General features: G+C 38.5%; 1 protein-coding gene across 1 annotated transcript in view; it reads left to right on the top strand.

The window, feature by feature from the left end:
- Positions 1 to 14,903, top strand: part of SESN3 (sestrin 3) — a 37,953-nt gene extending 23,050 nt beyond the window's left edge. The window contains exons 3-10 of the mRNA XM_088522347.1: positions 2,294 to 2,491; positions 3,322 to 3,504; positions 3,843 to 4,079; positions 5,631 to 5,778; positions 7,929 to 8,044; positions 10,647 to 10,837; positions 11,202 to 11,346; positions 12,130 to 14,903. Of these exons, the coding sequence (XP_088378473.1) occupies positions 2,294 to 2,491; positions 3,322 to 3,504; positions 3,843 to 4,079; positions 5,631 to 5,778; positions 7,929 to 8,044; positions 10,647 to 10,837; positions 11,202 to 11,346; positions 12,130 to 12,216 (1,305 nt within the window). The 3' untranslated portion in view covers positions 12,217 to 14,903. The remainder of the gene's footprint in view (positions 1 to 2,293; positions 2,492 to 3,321; positions 3,505 to 3,842; positions 4,080 to 5,630; positions 5,779 to 7,928; positions 8,045 to 10,646; positions 10,838 to 11,201; positions 11,347 to 12,129) is intronic.
- Positions 14,904 to 15,451: the final 548 nt, after the last annotated feature.

Here is a 15,451-nt window from a genome sequence, read left to right on the forward strand (position 1 = left end):
CCGACTTCTCTGAATCTCTCTTTGCCTACACAGAGGAGGTTTGCGCCTAAAAACAGAGCAAATACAAAGCCTGCAAACAGGAAAATATAAGCGAAAAAGGATACAGTTTAAAATGAGTTTCTTAGATTTGGGGAGCAGGGGGCAGAGAATGAGTTCCAGCCAGTCCAACTTGTGAAGGGGGTTTTCCCAAAATGAAATAGGGACCTGAGATGCCAAACTTCCTAATGACTTCTTTTTTTTCTTATTAAGACAAGAATTGTGTGAAGAGGGGAAAAATAAAGGTAATGAGAAAGATTGCATATAAAGTGTTTGTTTATTGTTAATGAATTTACTGCACAAATGATGTGCTTGATAACTGGGGACAGCTGACAGTATGGAAGGAAAGCACTGGGTAGCCTTGAGCCAGTAGTAACCCTGGAGAAAAACAGAACCTCCACCTGCGGCTGAGGTTCGTCGAGAAAAAGTTAATATCAAGAGCAAGTGTTGAAGACTGTTTGTTATGCAGGTGGCTGGTCTTTTCCCCCTGTTCCCTGGCTGTTAAATAATACAGTTGATAGATGTAATTGTAAATTAGTAACACATTTAATGTCTTCCAAATCTCAATAAGTTAATTACAGAACATTGCTCTTATCAAAGCCTACTCTATTTTGGTAATGAAAAGATTTTGATATGGACAGAGTAATGGGAACCTTTACAATTAGGTTGTTATTAAGGTGTCATAAGTCTTTACCAGGAGAATTGAGACAGCGTGTTTGTGAATCCATGGATGGTAATAAATCAGGAGGAGCCTGAAGAGAACAGCCATATAGGTGGAGAAATTTCAGAAGAAATAGTGCTGCATATTTCTGTGCCCAACATAGCAACAATGCTGGATTATATTTCAGCTTTCTCAGCATAATTTCTTTTCCATCACTTGTACTGAGTTAAAGGGAAAGCTCCTGACAAACTGGAGATCAGAAATCTCAGCAGAACTGTAGCAGAACTGAAATGTAGTTTCCATAAGAAATACCTGGAAGATTCACTTGCTGCAGAATAAGGGATATTACTTACAGTGGAGTGAGTGATACACCATTATATATATACATAGCTTTTGACTCTAATGGATAGATAAACTTCTGATGGTAAAAGTATTCTTAATGATAAGTGAGGAGGCCTCTTTTTGGTCTAAAATGCAGAAAAGCTGTTGTAGGGAATACATATAAAAATCATGGGGCTCCTTAGCTGGATAGTTCTGCTTCTTCCCTTTTTTTCTGGACCCACAAGTAAAACAGGGAAATACAGTAGTGAGAAACGAAAATACAGTAACTTGTTCACATTATATATAATATAAACTCCTCTACAAAACTTAATTGAAAAATATTTGAGACAGTCTGTTCATCAGCCCATCATGAAGAAGGACAACTTGCTTTATACAGAAGCAAATTCAACAAGAGAATGGTGTCTTGGTAGTTTCAAGCACTTTCTATCCTCATGTGCACTAAACTGGCTGAAGTGTGTTCCCATTCCTTAGTGCTTTCAATAATAACCTAGCTGGTCTAATACTGTATAGTTTAAGAATAACTACTGTGTATTCTAGTCTTTTGCTTGTAACTTTAATGATGAATGTGTTTCTAATGGCTGTTCTTGCTGATAAACACTGAGTAATAGCATTAATATTATGTCAAGACTTGCAGGGCAAGAGCTCCTCTTTTACTGTTGCATTTCATCTTGCGCCCAAGGTCCAGGTTGGCTGGAATAATTAAAGAACAGCTCTTGTTTAAAGAAAGTATTAAATTCCTGTTCTAAATAACACTTGAATGTTATGGACAAATTAGCATTTGATCTTCTCTTCAATTATACAAACACAAAAGTGGTAGATTGCCAGACTGTTTCTATAATTTGGTTACATAACCCAGTGCTTCTCCATTAATTTTGAAGTCTGTGGTAGGGCTGAATGCTCAGGTGCTATGTGTGTCTATACAGACTGACCTCCATAAAGATGTGACTTTCTTTTTAACTTCTGCTTCCTTCCATACAGATCTGACTTCAAGTGGCTGAGAGTTTACCCTATAGGTTTTCGTGGCACCTTATTAAAATTACTGGTGCATAGTGTTTATCAGTTCTCAGTGTACAAGACACATTTATATGTGAATATTTGCACACATGCATGCACATACATTTTTATATGTGCACACATATCTACAGAATTTTGCAAGTTTGTGCAAAAGCAAATCTTTCATACTGCAGCATGCTGCCATCCCACTAAAGCTGGAGGAAACCTCTCTCAGTTAAACTTTTCTGTCTTATTTTTAAGGTTATGCAAGCAAATGGTTTGGATGAACGTACGAATCTACTTGTGGAAGAATACTCTACATCTGGTCGCCTGGACAACATCACTCAAGTCATGAGTATTCACACTCAGTACCTGGAGTCTTTCCTCCGCAGCCAGTTCTATATGTTGCGCATGGATGGGCCCCTTCCACTGCCCTATAGGCACTACATTGCTATAATGGTGTGTACCAACAACCTACACACTCTTTTTTTGTCATCTGGGCTTTCTTTTATATATATATGTGTGTATATATATATACATATATATATATATATATATAAGGGAAAAATGGAGAAATTCAGAAGGGAAGGACTGGTGTGACATTTTAGGTAATGGGTGTACATGCACGAATATTTTTTGAAGTTGATTTTCATTTGAATAAAGCATATCTAGTCAAAAGGCTTTCATTGAGAAGGGAGATTTGGCAAAATAGGCTCTTTTTTTATTGGTATCCCACAGTGAGACCCTTCTGACATGCCCGTGGGAGTGAGGTTTCACAGACAGCACTTAGAGCTGTGGCTCCTCACTTCTGGGATTGTAACCACCAGACCACAGCAATAGGATGAGAGGCAACAGACTCATGCAAGTTGTAAGCTTCAGGTAGACATGAGGAAAACTGTGTTCACCGTGAGGATGGTGAAATGTTGGAACTGGGCCCAACAGAGATTGAGGGGTCTCCAAGGATGAAGATATTGTCTAGGCAAAGCTCTAAGCAATCTGGTTGAAGATTGCCCTGCTGTGGGTTGGAGCAGATGAGCTGCAGAGATCCCTTGCAACCTAAATTAGATTTGGTGATTCAAAGTAAAGTAGCCAAACTTTTTTTTTTTTTTTTTTTTTTGTGTATCCTCTTTACTGGCTTCACAGAAAATGCTTCACAAAAAAACCCAAATACATTTCCTTGCAACTAAATTATATTTTCATACTGTGGATGTATCCTGTTTTTTACCTGCAGTGAAATCAGATTATACGCTAATATGCTGCACTTTCGCTTTTGTGTTTAATTATTTCAGGCTGCTGCCAGACATCAGTGTTCCTACCTAATAAATATGCACGTTGATGAGTTTTTGAAGACTGGAGGAATTGCAGAATGGCTGAACGGTTTAGAATACATTCCACAAAGACTGAAAAATCTAAATGAGATAAACAAACTCCTTGCACACCGACCCTGGCTAATCACAAAAGAGCACATTCAGGTACCTGTTAAATGTGACTGCAGTGAATGTCTTAAAATAAGAACTGCAGGTAACTACACAAGTATGCAGCTAGGCTTCATTATCTTCAGTTTAAGAATTCAAGGAAGTATTGAAGTACTGAATAACCCAAGAAAGTCATCAATATGACAAAGCCAACAAGGTTTATTTTTTAGGAATAGCATTGACTAGAATAACCCCAATAGAAAAGAAGTAATATATTAGGTTTCTCTTTTTGAGAATTTGTGTTCAAGAGAAATATGAAGGTAGTGGAAGAAAAGAATTGATGCCTTTCTAAAATATGTATAGTCTTATACAAACTTCTTTTATTCTCATTTCAGAAACTTGTCAAGACTGGGGAAAATAATTGGTCTCTTCCTGAATTGGTGCACGCTGTTGTCCTGTTGGCACATTATCATGCCCTGGCAAGTTTTGTATTTGGTAGTGGCATTAATCCAGAGAGAGATCCGGATACGTCTAATGGAGTCAGACTTATAGCCGTCAACAACTTCTGTGTCTGTGATCTTGCCAATGACAACAACATAGAAAATGCATCCCTCACAAGTAGCAACTTTGGGGTTAGTGTTGCAAGAAGATTCGTTTGCTTGCCTCTGTTTTGCATTAGAAAGCTTTCTTCCATTCTTTCCTGTTTAAATTTCAGCGTAGCTTTAAAGCTCTTTATTTTTTTTTGTCTACTTTACTGGAATGTCTGGGTCTGATAACTCTTGCGTTAGCTCTAGCAGTTTGCAGTGTAATCTGTTTCCAAACCACATTGAAACAGAGAAATATAGTCAGAATAATGTGATTTTAATAGTTAATCTTATAAACCATTGAGCAAGACTAAAACTTTGCTTCCAGTTGAAAGCCAAAATTTGGAATTTGTTCAGATAGTATATCACTGGCTGCAGCATTTTATTAAAGTTTTCATAACATGTGGAATGAAAAAGGGGAAGGGAAAAAAACAAAGGTCATAATACACCTTTTGACTTTGATAAGGCCTATGATCTTAAAACAAGTTAATCTTGAAGCACTTCCTTGCAGATGAGAGGAAAATGACTAAAGTAAAAAGGTTTTATTCTTCGCACTAGTTTCTGATCTTGAATCAATCGAAAGAGAAATTTCATGGCTAGTTTCTTAATTTAAAAAGAGATATTTTTCTGAAAGTGGTTTTATAATGCTTAAAAAAAAGAGTCCTTGACTGATTGCTGAATTAGCCTTATCTCCTTTGATGGAAGACAGGGATTATAAACCAAGTCACTGGATAGATTTTACAAATTAGCACTGAGTTTACAAGGTGAGCGTGCGATCAGTCGGTTATTGCATCTCTGGTTTCTGGGATGTAAGGCATGCTAGCTAAAATCACCGGTATTTCTTATTGTGCATTTGGCATTTGTAGTGAGCTAAGGGCTGCTTCTAGCTCTGTACTGCTTGTTAAGCAATGAGTAACATGATATAAAACATTTTTAGTTGTGGGCAGATGATCAGAATTAAAAAAAAGAAGAAGGAAAAGAAACACCAAGCAATTTATCTTATCAAAAATCTGAATTATCAAGGCAGATCACAGAATGCCAATCTTTGATATATTTTGATATATTCTAATAAAGAAGTACAAAAGGAAGAAAAAGACCTATGTGAAAGTTGTTTTGAATTTCTAGAAAAACATAATAAAAAGAACATTGATTTGCTCTGTCAGGTTGTGCGTTGCAGGGTTGTGCTTCATCATTTCAGTAAGATATTTTGCATTACCATTTGCCTGAGTAAAGTGACCTTCATGTTAAAAGCTGGGTTTTTTTGGTGCACACAGACCGCACAGAGTGCTTTTCCTGAGCAATCTCTGTGGTAGGATGTATATTATAAGAGGCTGTGGTTTCCATGTTCAAACATCACCACTTTTACTATTAATCTTACTGCAGTAGAATGATAAATTCAGAGCAACACTTACCCGCTCCCTTCTTCCGACTTTCTGAAAGCTCCTTGTCTGTCTCACCTGTGAATAAAGCATTCTGGCTTGGATTTTCATGTTTGCTGCTGATACCTTTTCTGAGAGCATTTTCTGTAGAGCATGAAATCTGAAGATGACACATGTTGTCTATCTTCTAATTTTCCAGAATGTTATGGTGTCTTTGCAGATTGCAGATTCTTTAAGTGAGCTGGAGGCCTTAATGGAAAGGATGAAGAGGCTACAAGAAGATAAAGAGGATGAAGAAGCCTCTCAAGAAGAAATGGCAACTCGCTTTGAAAATGAAAAGAAGGAGAGTCTGCTAGTAATTAGTGGAGGTATTTATGCTTTTCCAGTTCCAGTCTGTTTGTTCTTTGTGAGCCCTGAACGCTTGAGTTCAGTTCAATGACTATGACTCTCTCTGCCAGTTTCTGTATTCTGACTTTTACTTTAGTAAGGTCCCATGACTTGGTTCATCTGCCTAAGATTTATTGATTAGCAACTGTTGTCACCCTTGGTGCTACTTGAAATTTAGCTTTTTCTATTTGGGAAAAAAAAAGAAGCCTTAGGCTTCTTGAAGTTGAGTTAGATGTCTGTTTCTTTGTGTGCTCTTCAAATTGTTTCCTATGTGTGAATACTCACTTCACAACTGATATTCCACAATTTTAGATTCTACAATACCTAGAAGTTTTATATATCACTCATTGGTAGCCTTCACTATCTCTACACTAATGCAACAAGACCCAACTTTTTACTGTTTTAATTACTTCCTCTCTCTGGAAAGGACGTCTCAGTCCACCTGTGTTCCAGTGATCAGTCAGCTATGCTGTTTCTATTACTGCAATATCATAGAGATTTCTTAGCATTCATTTCATTCTTAAGTATTGTTTAAAATTAAGAGCTGATAGCCTCTTTTTCTTTATTTTTCATTTCTTCTAAAAGCCTTCATCTCTAACAAACCGTGCAATGAAATCTGTTTCATATAAAGAAACAGATTTTGGGTTTTTCTTTCCTTGCAAAGAATGTCTTAGAAGAAACAATGTGATTAGGACAGTGAGGATGTCCAACCAGCTCCACATAGTAGAGGCTACCTGAAAATGTAGCTCATATCTTTTGATAAAGTGACCCATAAAATGTCCCATGTTTTCCCAGACTACCACTTTGTGAATTGAAGGTGGTTTAAGTTTCTGTGCACTGAACCCAAAAGAGGGGAAGAGTGTACTGTGAATCATCAGAAAGATTTTCTGGTGCTCTAAGAATACTCAAAATCTCTGAAAGGAAATAGAATTGGACTAGATGATCTCCAGAAGTCCTTTCCAAACTCAACCACTCTGTGACTCTGTGTGAAATATATCCAAAATCATCACTGATTGATAGACTTTTAAAAGTGGGCGTCATCCATTCTCATTCAATTTTTCTTTGGTCAGACAGTCTTCCAATAGCACAGACAAACTGACAGCCTCTACAGTTGTCAGTTTGAGTCTACAACCTCATTTTTAAACTAGGACTTCTGTGACTTGGAGCTTATTAGGATGGGGTGTTGCTTGGGACAGAAAGATTTCTTGAGGAGGCTGCAGGTACATTTGTTTAGCTCCCTTGTTTCCTCCCTATGTGCCTGTAGGTTTTTATTCTTCACTGAGGATTAGCTGTAGCAGATGCTGTGCAAGCTTCTTCCTACACAGTTATGTTTTGATTGTTTAATGAGGCAAAGAGGAGATAAAGCACTTCTGCAATTCTTAGTTAACTGACTTTTTAAGGTGTTAGAGTGGACATATGGCAACTGTTCTGTGAGCGCGCGTGGAAGCGAGCCAGGATATTAACAGGAGGGTCAGCTGCAGTCAGCTCTGCCCTAGGCAACTCCTGCAGAGGTGGCTGCACAAACAAGCAGCCTGTTTATTCAGGAGGGCAAGATTGATTCCTGATGGAGAACCTGCACTTGCCTAGTGACGCGCTTCGGAGCTCTTGGAGGATGCTTAGTTACTGGCGCGGCAGCCTCGTGCCCCCTCAGCGCGTTGCTCTCATGTACTCTCCAGTTGATACTTGCGAGTGGAGTGTCGTGCTGCTGTCTCGCTGCTTGTGTTGTGGGTTACAGAGTAGAGCTGTTGCGTTTTCCTGACCCCCAACGGGCTCAACATAGCAATCCTGTTGTCCTGTTTCTCTTACTGGCACAATGGCCTACTAATGGCACACATCTTGCCCAGCTGAAGATATCTAGCTCCCCTCTGAAGTCAGCAGAGAGGAAGGTTTATCTCCAGGCAGTAGCTCAGCCCGTGTCTCGCTGTTCCGAATGTCTGCTTTAGGCTGACATTTCAGTGACACAGTGGTGATGAATCCTATACAAGCAGCTGGGTTAAGTGGAACAGAGATGAGGTGAAATTTTTCCTCCTTTCACTCCTTTCTTTTCCTTGCAAAAATCTTTAAATCACTCTCTAGTCCTTCAGTAGAGGGCAGTACTAGTGCTGACATCCACTCTGCTGTTTTTTCACAGCATTTGATGATGAGATAGTTTCTACAGATGTCTCCCGCTACATTGAAGATCCTGGGTTTGGGTACAAAGACTTTGCAAGGCGAGGAGAAGAGCATCTGCCAACATTCAGAGCTCAGGTAGCATTTCTTTAAAATACGTTCACTCAGATTAATACACATTTTCTTACTGGACAAATTGTGCAAAGTAATTGTAGTGAAACATGTTTGTCACATGCACATTTTCTTGCCATGGTTCACTAAATAATTTGCGGGCTTCTACAAGTTTATGACAGGTGAGTCTTTGTTGCTATAGACATACAAGGATATATTTAGTTTTCAGTCTTCAAATATCAAAGGGATTGATGGTAAAACTGATGTAAAGTGTATCAGTAGATGTGGAATACAAGTGAAAGCTAAGGAAGGAATAGTTTCTTTTCCTTTCTCCAAATATAGAAAAAATCAACTAGAACAACACTTAATTTCTGACATGTTTAAAGTATTCTCTGCGCAGTGGTTATCAATAAACATATATATATATGTTTTTGAGAATCATTTGGTGAGTGTTGTTTTCCTGTGTGCACCAAATCACTGAGCTGTGAATGTCTGAAAAGAAAATGACTTTTCAAATAAGATTGCTGTTTGGCTACATGTGAAAATATATATGTGTGTATGTGTATTTGTATTTATATATTTAGTGTATTGAAAGACCTGCCCTTTCATCTGTATATTGTTCAAAATAAAGTAAACCATGGTCAGACTCTTCATAATATGAATAGTAACAGGCAGGTTCTAGGTGGTCGTATTCCTAGGCGTAGAACAGATTAATCAGCAGTGTAGGAACAAATTGCAGGCAGTGGAAGAAACCTTGAACCAGGAAGAAAGAAAAGAGGTAGGTACAAGAAAACTCCATAGTCAGAAGATTTATCTAAGCCTGAAAAATAAAGAACTCATGATCACTTTCAGGAAATGTATTTAGCTGTAAAGCAGACTTTGCTGATCTGGATGATTTACTGTGTGGTCTTTATATGAGCCTAAAGCGGGTGGGTATTGCCAAAAGAATAAGGCAAAGTCAGAGCCTATAAATCAAACATACTGCTTAACTACTTAGGAACAACAGGCTCCTGTGGAAAAAAAAAGCTCTGCTGAAGTTGAAACCGTGACTAAAATGTCTCTGCTCTTAAATGCATAGGACAGCTTCTGGCCTACTTATAAGGGAGTGGCCCTGAATATTTAACTTTATTAGTATGTCCTTCTCACAAGTAGTTAGATGTATATACCTGCAGCCTCCCAAATGCTCTATTAATGCTATTCAAATTGCAGTAGCATCCCCAGACCCTCTAATAAATCCAGTCCTTGGTTTGGATGAAACATCTTTATCTCTGTGTCTTTAAATTCAGTAATAGAAAAATGTGTTCAACAAATAGCATTTTTTTTTTCTTTTCTGTGGCTAGTATGGATCAACTGCTTTTAGTAAACAGTACTGCCTCCCTTCTGGGACTTCTTGTTTTCAGAGTCTGATACCCAAAAAAGTCCTACATAGTATTTTTTCTACTTGAAACAAACAAAAAAACCTCCTATCCATTCCTGTCCAGCAGCACTGGAGAACCATGATGCAGAGCTGTGGAGGGATGTTTCGTATGAAGGTGCTAAATTAAAAAAAAGGAGATATGGTCTTTAAGAACCTGCCATGCGCTTGGCACTGCAGCGTGGCTCCTGGCAACTTTGCTATTTATGTTCTGGGGATGTGAAATTGTCTTTTTGCCCTGAGCTTGGTCATGTCTGGGCTGGGCAGGTTGCATAATAAAATCCACATGTTAGAAATCCCTCTAGGCTTCAGCACAAGCAGCTCGATTGATCTGGCTGAACGTTGGTGTCCAGGGCCGTCTGCGAAACCCTCCGTGGTCCCAGGCATCTGAACAGGGCAGTAACTTTGGGAGAAGTTTCGCGGGTCCTAGGGCCTTTTGGACTGGCAAATGGAGTCCAAATACGGGGCATTTCGGATGTCACTGAATGCTTTGGTTTAGGCAGCTGAACAGGGTCCTGCGTCCCCTCTCCTTTCTCCCCATTAGGGGTTCACTGAATAGATGTGCTCTGAGTGGCTCTGCAAGGGCCCTGGCCTGGCAGCACTTTTGAAAAGAGCCAGACACAGCAGGAAGGGGAGACGATGCCCTCATCTGCAAAGAGGACAGTGTCGGACTGAACCCGTGCCGAGGACACGGGCAAACTCCCGAGCTCTCGGCACCCGCAGCGCAGAGAGGGGCTCCGTGCTGCTCCCACCAGGGAGCTCCCCTCTGCCCTTCATGCTGTGCCACTGCTCTTAAAGAATTCTCATCCCCGACGTGGGGCTGCCAGTGCAGTCCAGGCGCTTGTCTAAGCCCAAAGCAGCCTGGATTTTCACATCCCATTCCAGGATTTTTTAAACTTACAGGTCCATTCCAGTGAGACACTGGTCAGCACAGCAGGCAGTAGCAAGTTAACACCTCAAGAACAAGGGTGATTTTTTTCTCCTTGTGTATTTTGTAGGCTAAGGGCATCCAACCTGAAAGTAAGGTTCAACAGCAACATGTATTGCCAGGAAGCTTGGCATAATGGAGCATGTGATACAAATGGAAGATTCAAAATACAAATTTTTGAAGATAATAAAAATCTAACAGATAGCAGAAACAATTAAGCTGTGGATAGGACCGAATAGAGACTTCACTTCACCTGTACATTTATCTCTTTCTTTCTGGTTCTGCAGGACTATACTTGGGAAAATCATGGCTTTTCCCTTGTAAACAGGCTTTATTCTGACATTGGGCATCTCCTGGATGAGAAGTTTCGGATGGTCTATAACCTCACGTATAACACTATGGCAACACATGAAGATGTTGATACAACTATGCTAAGAAGAGCTTTATTTAACTATGTCCACTGTATGTACGGAATCAGGTACAGAACGAAATGCGCTGGCTAAGGAGTGTGTTTTGAAGTGTGTAAACACAGACAGAAAACCACGTGAAAAGCATTACCTTGGAATCCAGGTGTTAAAGTGGAGGTGGTATCTCAGCCCACAGGTTAGAGTGGTTTTGCTGGTATATTATTCATACAACTTTTGATTTAAGTGAGGAAAATCATTAGGAATCAGGATGGAAGTTGGTATGGAAATGTCTTTTCAGAAGTCAGCCTGTAACATCCGTTAGCAAGTTCTATTCTAGCATATATACTAAATGCTTCAATGCCAGAGCTTAATATGCTGCCAAAGTCTTGCTTTTGGAGACCTATATCCAGCAGAGTGATTGCCTCTCTTATTTAGGTATGATGACTATGACTATGGAGAAGTTAATCAGTTACTTGAACGCAGCCTGAAGGTTTACATAAAGACAGTGACCTGCTACCCAGAGAGAACCACCAAGCGCATGTACGATAGTTACTGGCGTCAGTTCAAGCACTCGGAGAAGGTGGGTGCTTATGCATTTAAACAATGAAAAAGATGCTTCTGAAAGTGTTTGTGTCTGTGAAACTGATTGTTTTAACCAGAAGAATAAATGAGGTGAATTCAGTGAGTGTTAAATGTCCGTTTTACAAAAACACTTCCTAGTAGACTGGAAATGTTATTGGTCCTTCTCTTTATTTTGAATGGCTTCTTCATAATATTGAACTGGCATCTGTAATAGAAAAGTGTTGAAACTTGGGAATGCAGAAATGGTCAGCATGCCAATACTTCTGATTTGGGGACAAAAAAGAGCTTATTTCATATATGTAGTCCTTATTCCATATCCATAGTCCTCCTGGTGTTTCTTCATCAATAAACAACGTCAGTGTATCTACAAATATCTTCTCACGCTTGCTGACAAGTCCAGTGCTTGTTTGCTTTCTAGCATATCTGCCAGATGAACTGTTCCTTTTACTGTACAGTAGGGTGGTAGTAGGTGGTAGCAAACGAAACAAAAATACCATTCATGACGAATTTGTACTATTAGGATATAAAGTTGCTTTATTAGAGCTTTTCACATGAAAATTGTTTTGAAGTGGCAGTTAAAGGAAATTACTTGGAGTTCTAAAATATTGTCTAATACTAGATAGCTCTTCTAAAAGCACTTGGAATCTTGTAGCAGAGTATACCAGAGAAAAGACCTTATTTCTTGCAGTGGTAATTTAATAAAGTTTAAAAAAAGAGCAAAAATGAATAAATGATGATAAATTTGAAGGTGAACTAAATGACTGATACAATTTTTCCACAGGTTCACGTAAATCTCCTTCTAATGGAAGCTCGTATGCAGGCAGAACTCCTGTACGCCCTCCGTGCCATAACTCGTCACTTAACCTGAAGCACCCGCTGGGAGGGAGTAAAGGAATTTTTACTGAGTATGTAAAGACCTTTTGAAATAGATACACGCCAGAAGTTGTTTGTGATGTAGCATCAGGTTATTCAATTCTCTAGTGTCAAAGTTTAGCCGTGCTTCCCGACGGCTGTAATGTGCAATGACGTGTTTTATTTTCTTGATGCTTAACATTACTAATGATAACAAAAATTACACTGAGGAGCACTACTCTGCATTGTTTCCGGTTGGATTTCTGCACAATGGTCAGAATCCTAAAACTGTTTTTATTTTACTCAATTCTAGCGCTTTGTCCTTTAAGCACTGGAATAAAGTGCTTAGAGACTTATTTTCCAAGCAATCATTTTTCAGGTTAATGGAATCCAGCAGAAGATCTGGTTTTGAATGTTCTGAGAACTTTCCACTGAGTCATAACTCTGACAGAGATGCATGTGCTGTGTTAAATCGAACTGCCCACTGGATTCATCTGTGTCTCCTGGAGGCTGCGTGCTAGTCACTGTCTTACTACAGCAATTGAAGGTGATGTGAAATGTGGATGCAAGCATTGACCACACTTTAATGTGAAATTAATCATGATAAATTCTACGGCATGCTACTGAAGTACAAAACTCGTCTGTTTTGTCTCTTCCCAAGAGAAGAGGCTCCACAATTTGTCATTTCAGCTAAACCTACTGTTTTTTGATCATGCATAATCTTGTTTTACTGACAGTCACCCTCAGTTGTCCTTACAACATCCATGCTCATCACATGTTGCAATTTGTTTAGTTGGCACCTGTCAAGATAATACTCAGACTGACCAAAAATAGGGTTGTGGGTTTTTTGCACTCTCTTCTTTCTCAATGTTTTAACTAAGGAAAGTAAAGGAAGGCTAGCATATCTGTTCCTTCATATTGGATGTATAGAAATCTATTTCCCATAACTTTTTCATAGCATGAAATTTAATATTCAAAGTATAAAAAGTTTCTATGCATTAGTGTGAGTGAACAAATGAAAAGTGCAATATTTAAAAAGAAGCAAGCTTTTTTTCCCTGTCATGTCACTGCTAAAGTGTCCTTCTTATATAGCCATAAAGAAATTTTGAAACCAAATTTCTTTATTGTCTAAGGCCTAGCAGTTTTGGTTTTATCTTTTGTGGCTTAAGACAACCTGATACTGAGATGCCAAAGCATCCCCAAAATAAATCATTCTTGAACAGCTGATAATATTGGGGAAGGGAAGAAATAAGCTGCCAAAAATGTCACAGTTTTGTGCTGTTTTCTGTTGCTTCTGACAAATTCGTAAGAGCACAAAATGTTGATATTTATAGCTTTATTTTGTATTGCATTTAATGAACCAGTGAAGTGCCTAAAGAGATGCTTAAACTTACCCAATAGAGAATGCAAGTTGTCACTGCTTAAACTTTTGTCTGTTGGTTTGGGCTTTTCGTTTTACTTCGAGAAGGGTGACCGTTCTTTCTGTCACATACATTCAAAACTAGCACAATAGATTTATTTTTAATGTTTTATTGAATTATAGAAGGTGATACAGGTTGTTTTTGTTTTTTTCCATTGACAATTGCAGAATAGTTTTTTTAAAAAAATGATATTATCAACCATATTTTGACACTCTTCATTGACAAAATCATGGACCAGTATGCTACTAAAATTATTTTTCTCTCTTCTTTACTTTTCCTGATACCTTGCTGTGACTTTGCATGTTGTTTTTTTTTCACTTTATCTGTCTGTTACAGATTGGGAAACTAAATGATTGTACACTTTTTCTGCACTTTCAGACTGCAGACTCTGTGCATGAAAAGCGTTTGAGGACGAAGTCAGTAACTTTGTACAAAATTTAACATTAGCTATTTAGAAAACTACCCAGTAGACAGCATCAGAATCTCTTCTGGAGAGAGCTTAGCATAAAACATCAGATTTCTGTATCTTTGCAGATAGCTGTATAAGATTTCTCTGAAGCATTGAGATGCTGATATGCATGAACTTCGATTAGCTTTCTAGGTTCTTCCAGTCCTTTGTTCCCTCCCTGTAGTGACTGTAGTGGCCACATCTAATCATTTCTGTGCATAAAGTGGTTCTACTGCAAGAACTTTACATGCAGTAGTTTTGCTTTTATTTACGTGAGGTGAACTGTACAGTGCTACTTTAAATTCTTCTATTCTTCAAAGTCACACAGTTCTCAAGAAGCACAGCTGATCTTTGGAAAGGAGTTGAAACTAGATTTAGGTAACTAATATGACCACTTAGTTTCCCTTCAGAAATGCAAAGACTCTTAGAGTAGATTGACTTTTATGTTTGGAAACATGAGTGCCTTTACTTCTTTCCTTATGAAATATACTTGCCAGCTCAAATGCCTTCTGAGCAAAGTACATGAATAGGTCTGAAATAATGAAACCGTAAATGGATTGCTTCAGAAAACTTGTAGTAAATCAGTAATTTCTTTTAATATGCCATACTGAGTCAAGTATGACCTGCAAGACATTCCATCATAGGAAATGTCATGTTACAAGTAGTTTGCTATATCTTTTTTTTTTTTTTAATCTACAATGTAAACTTGAAACTTCTGAAAATGCTTTCCAGGTGGCTTTTTTTTTCCCCTTCAAAGTATCGCATTTATGGTGTAACAATTTATAGTCTAGTTTTTCTATTCAAAATCATGATTTTAATAGATATTTGTTCAGAGCAGGTGTTAAAGTCATGCATCTATACCATATGTTTTACTCACACTTCAGACTCAGTTTGTGCCAAATTTGAATGTGCAAATGTTCTTGGATTTTGGACGGGAGGGAGGTTTAAAGCACTCGTGAATGTGAATCCTCACACTTCATTCGATAATACCATTCTTAAGAATACCATAGTCATTGGATACTCCCCCTCTGTGTTGCTTTGTTGGGATTTATATTTATCGGTATTCTTGTTAGTTCACGAAATCCCAGCCGTGACCAGTGTAAAACAAAGTGCACAACTTCCTGGCTGCAGAAGAGAAAGCTTGTTGGGTACCAGTAAACTCACTCTCAAAGAAAAAGCTTGCAGAATCCCATCAGAATGTGTCTGCTGATAGAGTATGTTCTCTTGGAAATTGCTGCATTTTTTTGGTAATGGAGAAGTGACAAAAGTACAAATTGGTGAATGCATTTGCGTTTTCCAGAATACGCTGCCTGCAGCTGAACATCACAAGAGTGTCATCATACAAGATTAGAAACCATCTTATACTATGGTACAGTTTGTGC

Source organism: Tinamus guttatus, unplaced genomic scaffold (genome assembly GCF_059628265.1).
Source record: "Tinamus guttatus ecotype Peru unplaced genomic scaffold, ASM5962826v1 Tinamus_guttatus_pri_ptg000150l, whole genome shotgun sequence".
Classification (NCBI taxonomy): Eukaryota; Metazoa; Chordata; class Aves; order Tinamiformes; family Tinamidae; genus Tinamus; species Tinamus guttatus.